General features: G+C 40.8%; 1 protein-coding gene across 1 annotated transcript; it reads left to right on the top strand.

Moving 5' to 3' along the window:
• The first annotated feature begins 271 nt into the window (after window positions 1-271).
• On the top strand, window positions 272-20976 carry LOC141443734 (1-phosphatidylinositol 4,5-bisphosphate phosphodiesterase epsilon-1-like). The gene is made up of 3 exons (XM_074109083.1): window positions 272-286; window positions 684-842; window positions 20830-20976. Exons 1-3 carry the CDS (start codon window positions 272-274, stop codon window positions 20974-20976), a joined length of 321 nt encoding a protein of 106 aa, XP_073965184.1.

The raw sequence follows: 20976 nt of genomic DNA, 5'->3' as shown, positions 1-20976 counted from the left end.
TTTGTATAGACTGCATGTTTCTTACATTAAAACGACGCACAAAATTAGTTCACAGCGCGGTTTTGTGAACCGTTCACTATAGTTGTTGACGTCCGTGACAGGGGTTGTGCCAAAGTAATAATTGATGATTGATGCGCAACGTGACCAGACGAGACGTCCCGTTTTGAACGGGACTGTCCCTTTTTTTGATTAAGAGTCCCGGTGTAAAATGAAAACGGGACGTGAATTTGTCCCGTTTCAAAAATCACGCAAAAATTGAGTTCTAAAGGCGATGTTGATAACTAAGGTTAGCATAAAAAAAACGTGCCAAGAGTTTCATTCTTACTTAAAAGCATCACCAGCTGTGTTAAAGCAAATTTGTTCCTCTGATAAATATAAATAAACATTTTGAATATTACATTTTTAATTTGTAATATATTAACAGTTAACTTTTCTAAATAAATGACTTTTAAAAGTGTTTTTTTTTCATTGACTACCTGTTAATTGACCTAAATAAGCTAATGTCCCGTTTGAATCAAAAATAAATTCAAGCGTGTTTTGCTTCAAACAGCTAGTCTAGTGCTCAAAGGTAGGTACATAGATGTCAATGAATTTGAGTGTCATTTTTGCGGAAAAATAAGACGTGAAACGGTAAAACGGTAAATGAATGAGAACAGCCGTTAAAAGAACCCTTTTGTCCACAGGTACTACCTCCGATAGACTATCTGCGCCAGGTGACCCTCGACTTGGGCGGCGAGGGGCCCTGGGGCAGCAGGGAGCGCCCCGTGATCCGCCGCGCGCCGCCGACGCGCGCGCAGCAAGCCACGAGGACTGTGCGCGCACTCATCAAGAGGTTCAACGAGGTAAGCAGCGCACAGCTATATGAATCTTCCCAGGTGAATTTTTCGCTTCGAGCCCTTATCTTTCAAACAAAGTCCATTGTCACTATTATCGCAAAGCCGCTAGCTACCGAGTTGGCACGTGCCACTACACATTCATATTGAAAAACAAACAAAGGTTCAAATTTAATGTCCTGATATTCTAGATATTACGTTGGTAGTGATAGGACGATAGAACAACCCGAGGCAATACGGCACTCATATTATTTTGATACTTGGTGTTAAAAATGAAACATTTATGATAAAGCGTTGTATATTTGTTATATAACAAAATCTAAGGCAACCATGTAAATTTAAGATTAAAAAGTTTTATATATGTAAAATCAAAAGTTTTCCGTGTAAGTAGGTAAAATAAACTGTTATAAGTATTGATGTGGGAATGAGGGTGGATTACTGTTAGAATGATTTGATGTAAACGAGCGACCGAATGACTGAAGACTAATGTGGAGTGAATGAGACGAGCGAATGAGTAAAAGAGTGTGAGTTACGATCGGTGAGCCTAGTTGCTGCATGTGTTTTCCTGTTTTATTTTGTCAATTAACGTAATCCATTTAGTTTTTTTTAATAAACTTTTCTACTTGTGTTTTAAAGTTTGTTTTCCTTCGCACGATCCACATTTTTGGGGGCTCGTCCGGGATCAGAAGGAAAAAAAATTACTGCGAATACGACGACGAACGTTGTGCTACGTGTAACAAGGCGGTTACATTTTCTGTTACGGCGGTTGCTAATTACGACGGGCGGCCGAAATAACAGCGACGACGAGTTTCTGCTGGCTTCGGGAGTAAGACGGTGGCTTCTGAGCGGCGAGAAACGGCACATCGGACAGATGCAAGCAGATACGATGTATGACGGGGCAGTTAGCGAGGCTCAGAGTGGCGGTGTGGATGAGCCACAACACTGAAACTCCATACGACGACGACGACTACTGCAGGAGTTGATGACGACGTACGACGTTGATGAAAGCTTGCAGTACATTGACGACTTAGTAAGTAAATTTAGCGCGCAAGACGAGATGGAAAGCGTGACTAAATTTATCGAAGATATTGAAGAAAACGCTGTGATATTGGGTGGACGCCCTTACAACAATTATTTGTGCTAGGCGTAGCATGACTGGTGGTACTGGGTGCGGCGCTCTGGCTCCAAGCGGAGCGACCGTTTAAGTCGTGGGACGAGTTAAAGTACGCGCTAGGCGAAGAATTCCATGACACGATCGACATAAAGGCGATACACGAGCTAATGGCGGCGCGTAAAAAGAAGGTAGACGAGAGTTGCCTTGACTACCTACTTACGATGCGCGAGTTGGGCAAAAGAGGAAAATGCCGACTATGTTACAATACAGTATATTGTCGACGGGATAGAAGATGTTGAAACCAACAAAATAATGTTATACGGCGTTACAACATATAACGACTTAAAGGAGAAGCTCAGAATATATGACATTATTAAGAGTAAGATGGTACCTACGCATTCGCTACAAGATATGAACGAAAACGGCTCAAACCAGTTTATCAAATGTGCTATAGTTGTGAAGAGGAAAGAAATCATGTGTCCATGTGTGCGCAAAACGAAGAAAATGATACGAAGTGTTTGCGATGTAACCAAGTCGGGCACATATCGGCACACTGTGCATCAACGATATCGAGCCAATCAGCTGACGTGAAACATAATGGCGGCGCTGGCGGAAGTCGATCAGCGAATTCGAACGAGAACGAATCGAATGGAACGAACTTATGCGTGCGAGCTGATGTTCGAACGAATGAGTGGGACAATGAATGTGCATGGATTGGAACGACCGGGAACGACATAGACCTGGCGGCGAAGATGGCGGCAATGACAGCGACGGACGTCAGATGTCACAAAAATAATGACGTTGACAGTGACAGTAGCTCAAGCAGATGTGATCGAACTAGAGATCAAAACATCGATCGAAAGTCGACAAAGATTTTATTGTTTGATCGATGTTCTAACGCGTTTGTGGACTTCGGCAGTGACGTAAATTTGGTGTCGGAGAACTGTAATAAGTTGTTAGGCGCGCCGGGCTACGAAAAGTGCGAACTGTTGTTGACGGGGCTCGGTGCGACCCGTGTTTTATCGCCGGGATACGTAGAGACGGACAGTCTAATAGATGACGAGTGCTTCGGAGTGGTGCCAGCGATGAAGCACCACGAGAATTACCTACATAATTATTTAGTGTTAAAGGCGCAGACTGTCAGAGGGTGTATAAAAAAAGTGTTTACCTACTGGTGTGGTGTAAAGTTTAAGATTGTTATAGATTGTTGTTATGGTTTTTCTTTTGCTGGTATGTTACGGTATGGTGTAAAATTTAAAATTGTTTGTTTTTACCCCTTAAAGATGTTTAGTTGCACTAAGAATAAAGTTAGTTAAGTTGGTTTTCATAGTGTAAGATGATGTTTGTGCTGGTTCTACAAAGCTGTATCACACATGTTTACAGTGTTAAGGTGTACCTAGGTTAAGATGTTTAGATGTTTAAGATGTTTTGTTTAAAGGATGCCTGGGGACAGTCATGTGTGTAGGATGGCCGAATGTGGGAATGAGGGTGGATTAATGTTAGAATGATTTGATGTAAACGAGCGACCGAATGACTGAAGACTAATGTGGAGTGAATGAGACGAGCGAATGAGTAAAAGAGTGTGAGTTACGATCGGGTGAGCCTACGTGCTAGTTGTGTTTTCTGTTTTCATTTGTTTTTTTACGTATTCCATTTAATTTTTTTTAATAAACTTTTTTACTTTTTGTTTTAAAAGTTTGTTTGCCTTCAAACGATCCCACATTTTTACTACTAGATAAATAAAAAAACCACACTACACTGACAACTGGTACTGGTGGTAGTCTAACAACTGGTAGCATGGTGTACGGTTGTGTCACTCTGAAGATGAGCTCTGGTTGAGTTCGAAACGCGTCAGTGTAGTGTGGTGGTGGTGATAGATGGGTTTGTGTGATTTGTGTGTGTTCTTACAGTGTGGAGGTGGAGGAACTGCATGAACACGCATATTTTGCATAAGCTTAGCTATCGTAAGGTCGCGGGTGAGCAAGGAAATTCTTTTAGTTCATTGATATGGACCTCCGCAAAGTAACGCCTGATTCAATAAATTATTCCCTGTAACCAGCCCTTTGCCGCCTCGCGGACGTGCTTGAACACCTTCTCGGGCATCGTCCTCTTGTCCAACCGAGACAAGTAGTCCACCATTACCGCGATGCGATGCGCGTTGCGATTGTTTTGCAATTTTGCAGGTGGTAGGACCTTGTGCAAGGTCCGCCCGGATTGCTACCACCATCGTGCTCGCTAATCCTGCCGTGAAGCAGCAGTGCTGGCACTGTTGTGTTTCGGCGTGGAGAGTAAGACAGCCGGTGAAATTACTGGCACTTGAGGTATCCCGTCTTAGGCCTCTAGGTTGGCAACGCATCTACAATCCCTCTGGTGTTGCAGGTGTCTTTGGGCGGTGGTGATCTCTTACCATCAGGAGACCCACTTGCTCGTTTGCTATCCAGTCAAATAAAAAAAATAAAAAAAACCGGTCCGAGCTAACACTTGATAGAAATGCTTGTAGGACGTAGAATCATACTTCCCCGCAAATACTAACCCCCTTATTCATAAACGACAATCAAACCTATTTTAGTTAAAATGCCGCTAAAATTTGTTTGTCCTTATCTGTCACTTCGACATTTGTATTTGTTAGAAAGGGACAAAGCATTTGTTAGTTAACATAGGCTTGTTAAGTTTTATGAATAAGGGGGTAAGTCCCCAATGTCCCCATAAATAATGCCCGAGGCATGTATGGAAACATTAGACATAATCGTAGCTAAGCAGTAAGCCGTGCCCGGCACGGGAATACCTCATTAAAAGTTTAGAACCAGACACGTGGACATAGCTCGTGTCGCTATAACAAAGGCATTGCCATTAGGTATCATTGAAATAAGTTGGTATATATGTACGAGTATACGAGTATATGAACTATGGTTCAAGTGAGAAAAGTTTTTCCGTGTCAAAGTCTTTATGACTTTGGCATAAGGCGACCGGATGGCTAAGTGGTTAGAGCACCTGACTACGAAGCTTGAGGTCCTGCGTTCGAATCCCGGCCGGGGCAGATATTTGTGTGAATAACACGAATGTTTGTTCTCGGGTCTTGGATGTTTGATATGTATTTAAGTATGTATTTATCTATATAAGTATGTTTATCCGTTGCCTAGTATCCATAGTACAAGCTTTGCTTAGTTTGGGACTAGGTCAATTGGTGTCAAGTGTCCCATGATATTTATTTATTTATTTTTATTTAGTGATTTTGACTTGGCCCGTGTAAAAACTTTTTTCACTACATATAACATTTCATTCTTACAAGTTTTTTTTGCTGACTGTTCTTTTTACCCGACTGCCCGAAGGAGGATTATGTTTTTTGAGTACTTGAATGAATGATTATGTATCGGTACTCTTTTTAGCCTAAATCATCATTGCACCCACGCAGCCTGTGGCTTTAACCAGGTCATCCGTCCACCTCGTTGGTGGACGTTCTACGCTGCGTTTGCCAATCCGCGGTCTCCACTCGAGAACTATTCGAGTCTGAATCCAATAATAATGCTATTTTCGTTTCCATTCTATCCTTTTTAGGGTTCCGTACCCAAAGGGTGCCAACGGAACCCTATTACTGAGACTCCGCTGTCTGTCTGTCTGTCCGTTCGTCTGTCACAGAATCTCTTGAGTCGTAATAGTTAGACACCTGAATTTTTTACAAATTAAGTATTACTGTGGCCGCTATAACAACATAATAAAATAAATATTTGAGGGGGCTCTCATACAACATAAGTGATTGTTTTGTTGTTTTTTGCTTGATATTAATAACGGCAACATATGATAGAAATAGTCGCTTGAAATATTCACAGAATCTTTAGTTGTATAATCACTTTAAAAAGAAATAATTAAATAAAAATAAACTATGATTGGTTTTTTGGGGTCTTTTTGTATTTTTTATTTTAACTCCAAATTTGTTACTTTTACGGGTATCCCGTGAAACCATATCGAAAATACAAACTGAGACATGGTTGCACAGAAAAACCAGAAAAAGAGACCAGCACTGGGAATCGAACCCAGGTCCTCAGCAATCCATGCTGCGTGCTATAACCCCTACACCACTGCTGGACAGGAATCTAGACACGAATTTTTCCTATGCATACATATCTCAGGTTGCTTATTCCTACTTTGCTACTTAAGCAGCAGCACTAGCGACATCTATGTAGCGTTGACAGACGTCACACTCTTTCGGAACCAACCGCTCACCCAGACAAGAGATGTCGCTACTAAGCAATCAAATTATGGTTGGTTTTTTCCCAAACCCCAGTGCTGGTCTCTTTTCTGGTTTTTCTGTGCATCCATGTCTCAGTTTGTATTTTCGATAAAAATAAACTAAATATTTAAAGGGGGCTGTACAACAAACTAGATTTTTTTGCCGTTTTTTCGCTTATGTCTAATGTTGTCTAGAGAATGGCACGGAACCCTTCGTGCGCGAGTTCGACTCGCACGTGTCCGATTAAAAAAAAAATTTTAAGATCTGACTTTTACCGATGGAAAACCATTTATGCATTAGTAATAGCTTTAGTAGGATTAGCGAAGATTTTCCTATACGTACAGTACTTTCACTGTAGCATGGTGCGGGTGACAGCTGTCAATATCACAGACTAGAGAGTAAAAGTGTCGAAACTTGAGTCGATAAAACCAATAATTTAAAATCTGAATCATAATTAATGTCATCATTAATCCGATTATTACTTTAATTTTGATGAGAATATTCTAGGTTGGAACTTGCCACTTAAGTAAAGGCTTAACGGAGTTTGCAAGAATGACCGTTCTTACCAATGTGTAAGATATATTAATAGTTGAAATTAAAGTCATCAATTTCGTAATAAAATATAATTCTTATGACTGACATAAATCAAAGAGATTTTTAAAAACATGCGCCAAAACGAGGGCTGTGGCTTCTGGCCATTTAGCCCTACATCAGCCCCCCTCGGAGACCGATACTCCAGAAAGGAATCGCGACGGACGACGAATACAACGTCCAGCGCGTGTAGTCTGTTCTGGAGCTGGAGGCAGAGACATTTCATGCGCAGGATCAGTAGACGGAGTACTCAAAATTGAGGGAGAATCATCTGATGGGCTTTCATCTGCCATTACATAGGCCGGCTTAACTCTATCAATAGAAACTGTCACTTCTTTGCCGCCGATATTCAGTTTCATTGTTTTATTATTTCGTTCTAGAATCTTATATGGGCCAACGTAAGGTGGTTGTAATGACCTACGAGACATTCCTTCTCGCAAAAATACATGTGTGGCAGTGTCTAGAATTTTAGGAACGTAAAATGTTCTGTTTCCTGAGTTCCACGTTGTTGGCTGAGGTAATAATCTTGCCATATGGCTACGCAGACGTGATGTAAAGTCTGTAATATCCACTAGATGATCGTTGCTTGGCACGAAAAATTCTCCCGGCAGTCGCAACGGCTCGCCGTAAACTAATTCTGCCACAGACGACTGAAGATTTCCTTTCCATGCTGAGCGAATTCCGAGCAAAACTAGGGGAAGTACCTCTGCCCAATCCGAATTTCGATGGCACATAATGGCGGATTTCAGCTGGCGGTGCAGACGCTCCACAATTCCATTAGCTTCTGGGTGATAAGCAGTGGTTGGAGAATGCCTGGCGCCAAGAATATTTGCTAGAGACTTGAACAAGTGACTTTCAAATTGACGTCCTCTATCTGTTGAAATTTGAACTGGACAACCAAAACGAGACACCCACTCAGCAACAAAGGTTTTGGCAACCGTTTCAGCAGTAATATCTTTCAGAGGATAAACTTCGGGCCATCTGGTAAATCTATCTATTACCGTGAGCCAATATTGAAAGCCGTTCGACATCGGAAGAGGCCCAACTAAATCCATGTGCACGTGTGCAAACCGTTGAGTCGGGGCAATAAACGCTGTCAAAGGCGCTTTAACATGTCGTGCAATCTTACTGCGCTGACAATCAAGACACTGTCTCGCCCACTGTCTGCAGTCTCGACGCACGCCTGGCCACACAAACCGTTGTGCCACTAGTAATGCTGATGTTGAAACGCCGGGATGGCTAAGATTATGCAAGGTGTCAAATACCATCCGTCGAAATTCGGGCGTAAGATATGGACGAGGCAATTGTGTCGAAGTATCGCAGATTATAACTGAGTTAAACCCAGGAACATTTATTTTTTGTAATTTCAATGCAGTACCATTGCGGAGAAATTCTTGCAACTCCCGATCTTGATCCTGAGAACGTGCAAGAGCAGCGTAGTCCAGAGGTACTGTAGTTATGGCTTCAGTACGAGAAAGCGTATCAGCAACAACATTGTGCTTTCCAGATATATGCCTGATATCAGTACTGAACTGGCCAATGAAATCTAAATGCCTGAACTGACGTGGTGAGCAGCAATCATGACGTGTACTGAAGGCAGATGTAAGTGGCTTGTGATCGGTAAAAATAATAAAAGCTCTGGCCTCTAACATGAATCTAAAATGTTTCACAGCATTATAAATTGCCAGAAGTTCCCGATCATAAGGACTGTACTTTTGCTGCGCAGGATGTAACTTCTGGGAATAAAATCCCAACGGCTCCCAACGATTACTGTTAAGACTTCTTTGTTGCAAAACTGCACCTATAGCCGTATCTGAGGCATCCGTAAATAATGCTATTTCAGCTGAGGAGTCAGGATGTCCCAGTAACGTAGCATCAGCCAGGCTCTTTTTAGAGGTAACAAACGCATCAATCAACTCTGCAGTCCAAGGTATGAGGGCGGAAGGTTTGATTTTTGGCCCTGAGAATAGGTGATGTAACGGGGCTTGAACATGCGCTGCGTGCGGAATAAAACGCCGATAAAAATTCAGCATCCCTAAATAACGTCTAAGCTCTCGGTATGTCTTGGGCTGAGGGAACTCTGTAATAGCTTTAACTTTATCCGGAAGTGGTTTGCTGCCATAGCGATCAATATGATATCCCAGAAATTTAACGCTGGTCTGCGCAAGTACACACTTAGCTGGATTAATCAAAACGCCATACTTCGCGAATCGCTCAAAAACCTGAGTCAGGTGATTTTCATGCTCTTCATCCGACCGAGAGGCGATCAAAACGTCATCCAAGTATGGAAAAGCGAATTCTAGGCCTCGGAGTACTTCATCCATGAACCTTTGGAATGTCTGTCCTGCGTTCCTTAAGCCAAAGCCCATAAATGGAAACTCGAACAGCCCAAATGGAGTTGTAATGGCTGTCTTTCCAATATCCTCAGCATAAACAGGAATTTGATTATATGCCTTTACTAAATCTAGTGTTGTAAAAATTTTGCATCCAGATAGTTGATTGGCAAAGTCTGCAATGTGCCTTATAGGATAACGATCCGGAATAGTTCGAGCATTCAAAGCACGATAGTCTCCACACGGGCGCCAACCATCTGTCTTCTTAGGAACTAAATGAAGGGCTGAACTCCATGGACTATCAGATGGCCTGGCTATGCCATTTGCAATCATGTCTTGGAATTCGCGTTTAGCTATTATAAGGCGGTCAGGAGCAAGGCGGCGGGGCTTACATGACACAGGAGGACCAGGGGAAGTACGTATGTAGTGAACCGTGTTGTGTTTCACCCGTGATTCATGAGGATTGCATGCCGGGCGTGTTATGTTCGGATATCGCTCCAATAAATCATGAAAACGCGAAGCTCCGAAAACAGCTCTAACTTGAGGAATAGAAGAGTGCGCAAGGGTTCCTTCAGTACTGCGTAAAGTTGTACCATCAATAAGGCGGCGATTACGAGTGTCTACCAAAAGGTGGTAAAATGTTAATAGATCCACGCCGATAATTGGCTTGGTGACGTCTGCCACTATAAATCGCCAGGTGATGTCACGTTGAAGGCCGAAATCCAAATGTAGCTGAACCCACCCGTAAGTTTCAATTAATGTTCCGTTAGCAGCGTACAGCTCATAATTTGTTCGTGCTCTTCGATCTGGTAGCGCTTTTCGGGGGTAAACACAGAGGTCCGAACCAGTATCAACAAGAAATTGTTGTTTACTTGACCGATCTGTCACAAAGAGACGAGTAGGGCGGCCAGAGTAAGATGGGCAGAAGCTATCCGCCCCTAACGCCTGCCCGTCACATTTCCCGCCGTCGAAATGTTTTTCCATGCACACGGTGAAATGCACTTCGAAGCTCGATTTTTGAAACAGCGATGATACCAGCACAGTTTGGAAGCCTTAGAATCAGCACCATCAAAACTGTCGTTGCGGGGTTTCTTCGTAACGTCGCGACGTTGCCGCAGCCCGTCCACTGATAGTTCCGCAACCTGTTGCGATAGATCTTCGAAACGTAGTACTAATTCTTTTAACGTGTCAATTGAAGTTGTTGGATTCGTTGAAGTGGTTTGTATGCTCCGGTTGAGCTGTGGCAGTTACTTGGCTTAACATGGGCGGCGATGGTACTTCATTAACCTTATCTGCCAGTTCAGCCAAAGTATCCAAATCCATAGTAGAAGGCTGAGCTGCAACAAATGCTTGGACTTGCGCCGGCAGACGTGAGGACCACAGGAATAGTAGCATTTCGTCTGTCATGGCTGATCTTCCGAGACTGCGCATTTGACGCAAAAGCTGTGAAGGCTTGCGGTCGCCCAACTCTTCGTATTTGACAACTTGACGAAGACAATCCTTGTTAGATGGAGTCAATCGAGAAATTAACGCGTTCTTGATTTTTTCATACTTTCCTTCTGAAGGAGGCTTGTTGACTACATCGTCCACTTGAAGTAAAAACCTCTGCTCTAATTGCGAGATGACATGATAGAACTTGGTGCTATCCGCAGTAATTCCAGCAATAGCAAATTGCGCCTCTAGCTGTACGAACCATAAGTCGGCTCGCTCTGGCCAGAACGGCGGTACGCGTACTGATACTCGGCATGCACTATTTGATGATTCGCCGTCATTACCCATGTTTAAATTATATTTTCTCGAACCAGCGAAACGATTAACAATATATTTCTGATTCACATGGGGTCACCAGTGTAAGATATATTAATAGTTGAAATTAAAGTCATCAATTTCGTAATAAAATATAATTCTTATGACTGACATAAATCAAAGAGATTTTTAAAAACATGCGCCAAAACGAGGGCTGTGGCTTCTGGCCATTTAGCCCTACAAATGAATAAGTACCGATATAACTCAAGATCCATTAGGTCCCATTACTAAACGAGTATCCGGTGTTACGTTACATGCATATTACGTTTCTTCACTTAATGCGCTTTGAATTTTATTAATTGATTATAAAGTTCTTATAGGTTAAATTTATCACGTATACAACATAGTTCTTTATGTTTAACAGCCTTATTCATAAAAAGTTAGAGCCTCCTTGAAGGCTCCTTGAAGGCTCGATGCTAAAAAACGTGATTCATAAACGTCTGTTAGCGCTAATCAGTCGATCAAGGCTCTGCTAAAGTTAGAGGACCGTAGACCCTCCTTTATCTCCCTGCTAAGTCACAAAATGGCCGCCACAAGTTTGAACAGCTGATTTTGACAAGAGCAAAAAACCATACCGAAGATATTTATAGTGAAGGCAGGGCTACGCAAAGATTTATAAAAAAACTGGAAAATTTATTTTCAAGAATTTGTATTTAAAAATCCTCTAAATTAGCAACAATAAATTAACAATAAATATGAAAATAATTAGGATGATTAACATAATTATGGCTTTTTGCACAACATAAACATGCGAATCGGAAATGGCGGGAAAACAAAACATCTCGCTTTTTATTTTTTTTCGTGCTAATTTGCTGTCACTGCTGTCAATTTTTGTTTTTAACTATCGATTAGGCCATTTTTTGTCTTTGATTTGTCAAGGTGGCCAACATAACGCGTCTAATCCGTCTATCAGCAGCTCAACAACTAGCAGACTGCTAGCAAGTGTTTATGAATCATACTTCTTGACAACCGTCTATTAAGCTTAATCAGTCTGCTAAGTAACAGACCGATCAAACCTCAATTAAGGTTTTTTTATGAATAAGGCTGTAAATATTTAATTCCAGTCATATTCAGGCTACAACTGAAATATACTTCCATATATTTAGAACGCAGCTTTTTTTGAGTAAAACGAAACGGCGCATCAAGTGTCACCCGCACCATGTTAGAATTAAAGATCGTATCGCACCGTCCCTCTCGCTCTCGTATTAAATAGTATAAGCGTCAGCGGGATGGCAACATATGAAGTTCGAGTTTCGAGTTTCGTAGTAGTCAGCTGTCCTTTCTGGCTGTTCTGTCTTACGTAGTATTGTATTTCCAATAAGGAAGGCAACGTATCTATAAAAAAATTGATGTCCTTTTTATCTTAAGGGGGCCATAAGATGAACTGTGTCTATTTGTTTATGCCATATATTTGGCAATAAATACCTTTTATTGAATGTGGGCTATATAAATGACCAATAAAAATAAAAATGAACTCATGAATGACCATGAATCAGAAGGCCTGCATCAATGTATTTAATTCTTTTTTTGCTGTTTGTGATTGTCATTAAAATTTAAAAAAAAACTGTTTAATTCTTTAAATTTACAAAAAAATATATATTATTAGTTCGGTATTTTTATTTGAAGGTTATATTAGTTACTAACTAATAAATGGATTTAGCTTGACTACTTATACTGTTTTAGAACTTATATAATTTATTGTAAAATGTAATAATGATAATAATAATGCTGGCTTAGCATCGTTCATCGATAGGCAATTTTTTTTTTATTTGACTGTAAAAGAAGTAGTTTAAAGCCGGAAAATATTTAAAAAAAATCTTTTTCTTTTATAGAGACATAACCACTTGTTAACATTACAACAGAATAATTTCAACATGAAATAAAAAAAAACTCAGGAATTGTTGTCCAGTCATTGCTAATTGCATATTTTATGTCTATTTCACATTTTAACTGCTCGAAAGTTAATTGAAGAGATCGCTCTTTCACTTAAGGCCGCCTATTGTTTACCTCTACTTTTAATCTTCTTTAGTACCTATGTTGTGTGATAAGTGAGAAGTCACTACAAGTCAAAAAATGCCATGAAAATTCTGCTTTCTGTTTATCGATATTTCTCTATCGACACGAGTCTCTCCCTACCGTTATTTGAGCTCTATCTAATTACGTTTGTAATTAAGTTCATTTTTGTTCCTCACTTGATGACAGGCCGGCAACGCCATCTTAGATTACAGGGTGTAAAATAAAAACCACTTCGGAGTATATTAAAACTAGCCAAGGCTCGTGGGCGGGGCACATTGCTCGCAGGACTGATGGCCGATGGGGTCAAAAGGTTCTCGAATGGCGTCCGCGGACTGGGAGACGAGCTGTAGGTAGGCCTCCAACAAGATGGAGCGACGACCTGGTTAAGATCGCGGGATCGCGGTGGATGCGAAAAGCACAAGACCGGTCTGAGTGGAGAGCCTTGGGGGAGGCCTACGTCCAGCAGTGGACGTCTTTCGGCTGACATGATGATGATGATGAAGGCTCGAGAAAGCTTAAATAAGTAGGTGTACATAAAAATTTGCAGGTGGTAGGACCTTGTGCAAGGTCCGCCCGGATTGCTACCACCATCTGGCTCGCTAATCCTGCCGTGAAGCGGCAGTGCTTGCACTGTTGTGTTTCGGCGTGGAGAGTAAGACATCCGGTGAAATTACTGGCACTTGAAGTATCCCATCTTAGGCCTCTAGGTTGGCAACGCATCTGCAATACCCCTGGCATCGCAGATGTTTATGGGCGGTGGTGATCTCTTACCATCAGGAGACCCACTTGCTCGTTTGCCATCAAGTTGAATAAAAAAAAAACAATAAAATTGTGCACAATAAATAATATTTGTATTGTATTGTATTGTTTTGTAAATATTCAACCGGGTATCGAACCCGGGACCTCAAGCTTCATAGTCAGCCCTCTAACCCCCCGCCCTACCATTCCCTCTAAAGTTCTTAACCAAGCGTATATAGGCTGGGGTGATGATGATGATGAAGATAAGACTTAGCTTTAATGTATAAACTTCCCGACATCGATACAATTAGGTCAAAAGCAATATAATATAATAATATCCCTTCGTCCTCTAGACCACGTGGGCGTTTATTATTTGCACAGATCATGTACGTCATATCTTAGAGCATTAAACCAAATGGAGGCGTCATTTGCATTTCGACCCACCGGTTTAGATTTTAGAGGAGGGGGGGGAGCGCTCGATTTTTATTGAAAAAATGCACTTTAAAGTTGAATATTTCGCAAACACATCACTGAATCGGAAAATCGTCTTAGCAAACCCCTGATGGTCCTATTCAACGATAACCCACACTATAGGGTTGGATAAGAAAAAAAAAACACCCCCACTTTACGTCTATGGGAGGTACCCTAAAAAAATTTTTTTTAATTTTTTTATTGTACCATTATGTCGGCATAGTTTACATATATATCCGTGCAAAATAACAGCTTTCTAGCATTTATAGTCCCCGAGCAAAGCCGCAGACGGACGGACAGACAGACAGACAGACAGACTTGGCAAAACTATAAGGGTTCCCTTTTTGCCATTTTGGCTCCGGAACCCTAAAAATGTTATACAAAAAATAAAGTGCTAAGTACAAAGGCGGACTTATCCCTGAAGGGATCTCTGCCAGTCAACCTTTGAGTGGTAGAGAAGAGCAATAAAAAAATAAGGATCGACAAAAAGAGCAAAACATTTGAATAAATATAAATGCATATGTGTAAACCCTAAGTAACAATATTATACAAAATATAAAACAATAATAATAATCATTATTATATTATTATAATTTTCACATTCATAATATGAGTAGGATTCTATGATCATATAATGTGGCAGAGCTTAGGCGTCATTGGATGCTCCGGCAGGTTTGATGCTCTAAGGGCATAATGGATGCAAGCGATACGCCCACATTTAATGAGATTATGTTAAATACCACTTATTACATTGTTATCTAAGAACCTCCCACGTCTTTTTAAACCACGATTTGTGAATAAGTTTGACATTTATTACTGTCTAGCTTTTGCCTGCGGCTTTGTCGTGGAATTCGTTTATCACGCGCGGTTCGCTCGCGAACTGTGCATTTTATGCCAAAAATCACGTCGATCTGTCGCTCCGTTTCGACGTGAAAGACGGACAAACATACAAACAAACTTTCGCATTTATATTATTAGTATGGATAGTCAATTAAAGTTCCGCGTGACGTCATACCTTGATACACTAGCACTGCGTGACGTCACAGGCCGCTCCAGAACTTTGATGTCCTTCATCTTTCTCATTTTTTCCTTGATTGACCAAAGAAATAATACGTGTCAAATATTTTCTGATAATTTAACTGACAGACTAAATAAAATATTTTATTTTTTACCCAACAAACTACCCAATTGCTTTTTTACCCAGCAAACTACCCTATTGCTTTTTTACCCAGCAAACTACCCTATTGCTTTTTTACCCAGCAAACTACCCAATTGCTTTTCTTTTACTTAGGGAACTACCCAGTTTTTTAGCTAAGCTTAAAAATGCCGTTATATTCCAACTTATTATTACAGTAGATACGTTAATATAATTTCCAAATGGTCATCAATGTCGGAAAGGTCGGCCGGCTCTCGACCCTCGGGCAAGAAAGGTCTTCCGATAATAAAATTATAGTATTCGATGCGCTTAAAGTTAAAGGCGCGGACAGACATATCCCAAATTCTATTCACATTTTATTATCACTAAAGTGCTTATTTTGCCGCTATGCGTATATTGTATAAACTACCGGTTGAAATAAAAAAGTAGCGGGTAAAAAAAAGTTCAAGTTTACACTTAAAAATTGGCTTTTAATAAAACCTTTTATGATTCAAAATAATTTTTTGCTCATTGCTTTAATTATACATGCACGTAAATAATTATATAAGTTTAAGATAAATTATTGAATAAGTTTTCTTATTGTATGTCCGAAGTGGACTTAGTTACTTTTTGTAAACACCCCATTGTGGACACATTTATACAATAAAGTTTATTTCTATTTCTATTTCTCCATCGATATTGGTACACGATTGGTACACGATGATTTACAATCAGTGATCTGGAGTTAAAAATATTAATAATCAGCCTAAATCGAATTCAGCGTCGAGCCACCTCTAGTGACCCGACAAGTGCTGAGTGGCCTTTTCGCATTTTGTATTTTTATTTAATTCATTTTTCTCTTTTTTATCTTAGCATGAACACGTTTTTACTTTTTACTTATGCGAAATAAAGATTTCTTATTCTTATTCTTAATTCAATACCTAGATGAAGCTAACAAGCAAGAATATTGTTCGCCTCTAGAGCAGCAGGCAATGGCGTTTCTTTAAGTATTGCTGTCTGTCCACTTTATTACCCATAACCGCAATAAAGACATTTTGATTTTGACTCGATTTGAAGTATCACGGTCTCTTTAACTCATTATTTAATTAATTACCTACTTAATGATATTCTTAAAGCCAATAATCACTGAATAAGTACAGTCAAGTGCAAAAATATGTTCTTATCTAACCCTTCAAAAATATGTACCACACTCTTATTCCGACACAATAAGGCCGTGGTAACATATTTTTGAGTGGTTCGCATAGATACATGTTTTTTACACTTGACTGTCGTCACCCTACATTACATTAATTATCAAACTGAAATGGAAAATTCAAGTTTCATACAAGTAAATATCACGGGACAATTCACACCAATTGACCTAGTCCCTAAGTAAGCTTAGCAAAGCTTGTGTTATGGGTACTAAGCAACACAAGTACAAGTACAAGTATTATGAAAACTTATTAATCTTAAATTCAATAATAATTAAATTTTATTTTGGACATAAAATATGTTACTGAAATGCTTGGTGCCGTATAATTGCGACTTATTCGGGAATGGAATGAAATTTTAAAAAGTGGCTGTTTTTTTATCTATGTATATATATCTATATATTTTAAAAACATGAAAACTGCTAACATGCGAAACAGAGGGCCTACTACGAATTCGAAGATCGTATAGCACCGTCTCTTTCACTCGCGTATTAAATGACATAAGCTTCAGCGGGACGGCAACAAACGAAGTTCGAGTTTAGCACTTCGTAGTAGGTATAGATAGGGCAAGGTTATGACGAATGTAAACTATTTGACATTGACGTTAGGTTTTTTTTTCATTCGTTCATGAGGGCCAAGACAAAAACCGTATTCAGCCGTAGTAGTTCATTTTGGCGGGAATAAAAACTATTTTATTTTAATAATTATTTCTTACAGTCACCAGCATTAATACCTGCCACAACGGAGCGTGCAGAAATATCTGGCACGTCCTTCCGGCCCTAGAAATAGAGTCGTATCAGATATTTATGCACGCATGTGTCAGATATTGGTGCTGGTGATTGTACTACAGAAAAATCTGATAATTTTTCCCTTGACGAGTAAACTTATACCTGCCGATAAAAAAAAATCAGCCACTTTTAAAAGTTTCATCCATCGCCCATTACTGAATTAGAAAACTAAGAAAAAAAATCAGAAAACTAGCCAATTCCCGTATCTACTCGTACGAATATTGTGGTATCTACGGTTCTCTTACGAGAGGCATTAGGCACTTGTCCCACCGCCGACGATGAGCGAGAAGCGAGTAGAGCGAGTAACTAGAAACGAGTGGGCGAGCAGCGAGGAGCGAGTGTAGTTTTGTCGCTCGGCTGTAAGCGAGTGTTCGCGTGCGACGGGCGATTACTCGCTCCACTCGACTTGCTCGTGCGGGGCGGCCGCCAAGCTGACATCGCTGAGCGAGTATCTATAGCTCAGCGAGTTTTATAGCTCTTGTTGCTGCGACAAAATATGTAAGGACGAGTTCTCGCCGACAGTGTGAACAGCCAGCGATCAACTAATAATATATGTGTCTCTTTTATTCACACAGGATCTTATATCTTTTGTTCGTTTCTTGAGCGAGAAAATAGTCGATAGCCAATCGTTTCCTCGCTGGCGGTGAGACAAGTGCCTTACTGTCCGTGAGGCCCCAACCCTTCAGAGGGCTGTATAGAAGAGCAGTCACTTTGTTAAGCTATGTCCGTTTATTCTATACTAGGCATACCCCGCGGTTTCAGTTATAAAAGTATTTGTCATAGAAAAAGTCTGAGGAATTAGAAAATATTCCTTTGTATAACATCACCGACACCGTTGTCAATATAATCGACATCGTTGTAAGTGTAAAGAATGTTGCAATATAAAACGTAGAAGTGCTGCCCTCGCGTCAGGTTTTTTAATACATTCCTGGTCAGCCTATACATTACTGCTTGTCGGGGTGATTATTAGGGTTGCCAAAAAAAGTTTGCGTTAAATTATTCGTGTCAATATTGACCAAACTGTATCTATTATATGTACTAATACTCCCCATCCTATCCTATCCTACGGGGCCTCATGTAATCCGTCTATTCATAATAAAATGCAAATACTATCACTTCGTTCGATAGCCCCCGGGCCCGAACGTGTCGTTCGAGATAATCCGCGTCCCAAAAGTTTGGTTCAATCGGTTAGAAAATGTAATTCGATTTCTATTTTACTAGCATTTAATACATACTAGATGAAAACCCGGCTTCGCTCGGGTAAAATGTAGACTCATAATAATATGTTTGAATTTTTTTTTTGCCAGTAAAGACTGTCGTACTTATCGAAAAATCTGACGTATATTCCCAGCCTTAATTATTATCACAAACAATTTAACGGCTAACCTACGTATCGGTATTGCACCAGTAGATATTTCTCCTAAATCTTATTTGCCCCAAATTATGATGTCTGTCTCATAATCAAAGAAATTAGACCTAAAGGGCCCCCTTACGGTACGGTACGATTCGTCTGTACGATCGATCTGATGAAAATCGACGAATCGTACCGTGTGTGGGGCCCTTAAGAGGTCACAATGGAGAACGAAATGCAAACCTGTGACACGTGATGACACTAACGCCACTTTGATGTGATGACTTTGACATGTTTACTTCGCAACGCCATTATATACTTAATTTATTCAAGTTTATATTGATAATACTCGATAATCCGAATTTTCCACCTACAAGTTGTCGACTCGGATTGACTAATTTTTTACGCTCTTCAATTTGATGTGCATTTCGTTCGAGTCTACCGTACCCCTTGACGAAATTATTAATATAGATTTGGATTGTGATCAATCTATTCCGAGGAAGCAGGGTTATGTGTTTGTATTACATTTGAAATTTACCACGAGCTTTACGGTGAAGGAAAACATCGTGAGGAAACCTGCACAACAAACCTGCGAAGCAATTCAACGGTGTGTGTGAAGTTCCCAATCCGCGCTGGGGCCGCGTGGGAACTACTGCCTAAGCCCTCTCTTTCCAAGAGGAGGCCTGTGCCCTGCAGTGGGACGTATATAGGCTGGAATGATGTATGTATGTATGTCTATTCCTATTTGTCCTCTCGTAACTTGATTGGCTTCGGCTGAATTTTAAATTGTATAATAAATTGTATTGATGAAACTTAATAATACGACGTATAAAATTTTTCATTTTATAAAAAAAAATAACTACTCAACGGCTGAACCAATTTTGATGAATGAGACGTCATAGATTCCTTTTGATGATGCGAGTGACACTGGTAGGTACATGAAATTCTTGAAAAATCAAAATGGCGATTTTTGGCGCCAAATTGTGAGTTTTTACCTGATTTTATTTAGTTACAAGCTTTTCTTTAGCTTGCCCTGTTTGTTTCTTTATTTATTTGTTTGTTTATGTCAAATTTTGGAAGCTAAATTTGATCCACTTCCTGTAGTCGTATTTTCTTGAAGCTTGGAATACCTATAATAAATCTAGTGACAATGACAATACAATAATCTGATAGTGACATCCTGATAGTCTGGCCAGGACCGTCTCACAGGACGGATTCTCCTCAACAGTTAATGGCAGTGACTTGAAATTTGCTACGGAAACGCAGTTTGGATGACAATGCAAGTACAGTCAACGAAAAGTACAGTCAGCAAAAAACCTTGTATTAAAAATGGTTTTTCTTTAACCCCAACGCAAAAGAGGGGTATTAAGTATTAGTTTGACACCAATCTTTGTCTGCCTTTGACATCGGGTATCTCAAACGGGTAGAACAATTTGATGCAATTTTTATTCGAAAGCTAATTTTAATACACAAACCACACAAACCCAGCTATCACCACCACCGCAACACAGTGGCGCGTTTCGAATTCAACCAGAACTCCTCTCTGAGTTCAGCGTCTAACATTTGGTAGCATTATGGTGAACGGTTGTGTTGCTCTAAAGGTCACAGATGCATTACAGCGCCCCGGCACCCGACCAGCACCGCCTCGCCTCGAGCGGTTAGTATTGTACATATGTATTTGTATGGGTAGGTATGCGCTCACTACATCAACTCCGTAACGTCACCGGATCGCCTCACACGCGAGTTTGCCACGCGCGGACGGCGAGTGGACCACTCGGTGACAGCTCGCCGCTCGCTGCCATAGTGACTACTAGGAAATTCTTGGATCACGCGAGGTCCACTCGTTGTAAACGCGGCGTCCACCCGTGGACCACCTGTCGACGAGTGGACGCCGAAAGTCGAGGCAGTGCTGGTCGGGTGCCGGGTGGCTCTAATGAGCTGTGACCTTTAAGATGAGCTCCGCAGGGCCAGACGAAGCTCGAAGTTCGTCTCGTACCGTCCCTCTCGCTCTCGTATTAAATAGTGTAAGTGTCAGAGGGACCGCACGACACAAACTTCGAGTTTCGAGTTTCGTAGTAGCCCTGCTGGTTGCGTTCGGTACGCGTCATTAAAGCGTGGTGGTGGTCATAGATTAGTTTGTGTGATTTATGTGTGTGCTTACAGCATGAGGTGGACTTATATAAATAAACTAAACGATAAACTCCTTGTCCACAGGTGTCAGCTTGGGTGACAGAGCTGGTCCTCTCCCAGGCAGCCGAGGATCGGAAGGCGGCGTTGGCCTGCGTGCTGCGAGTGGCCCTGACCTGCTGGAACATTGGCAACTTCAACGGGGCAATGGAGATTGTAGCAGGACTCAAGTAA

This window comes from Choristoneura fumiferana, chromosome 28 (assembly GCF_025370935.1).
Source record: "Choristoneura fumiferana chromosome 28, NRCan_CFum_1, whole genome shotgun sequence".
NCBI lineage: Eukaryota > Metazoa > Arthropoda > Insecta > Lepidoptera > Tortricidae > Choristoneura > Choristoneura fumiferana.
This window is presented reverse-complemented; position numbering and strand designations above follow the sequence as displayed.

Bases quoted from the DNA above. Each gene is read 5' to 3' on its own strand.
- LOC141443734 (XM_074109083.1), top strand. The intron at 843-20,829 runs GTAAGCAGCGCA...CCTTGTCCACAG, and splicing joins TCATCAAGAGGTTCAACGAG to GTGTCAGCTTGGGTGACAGA.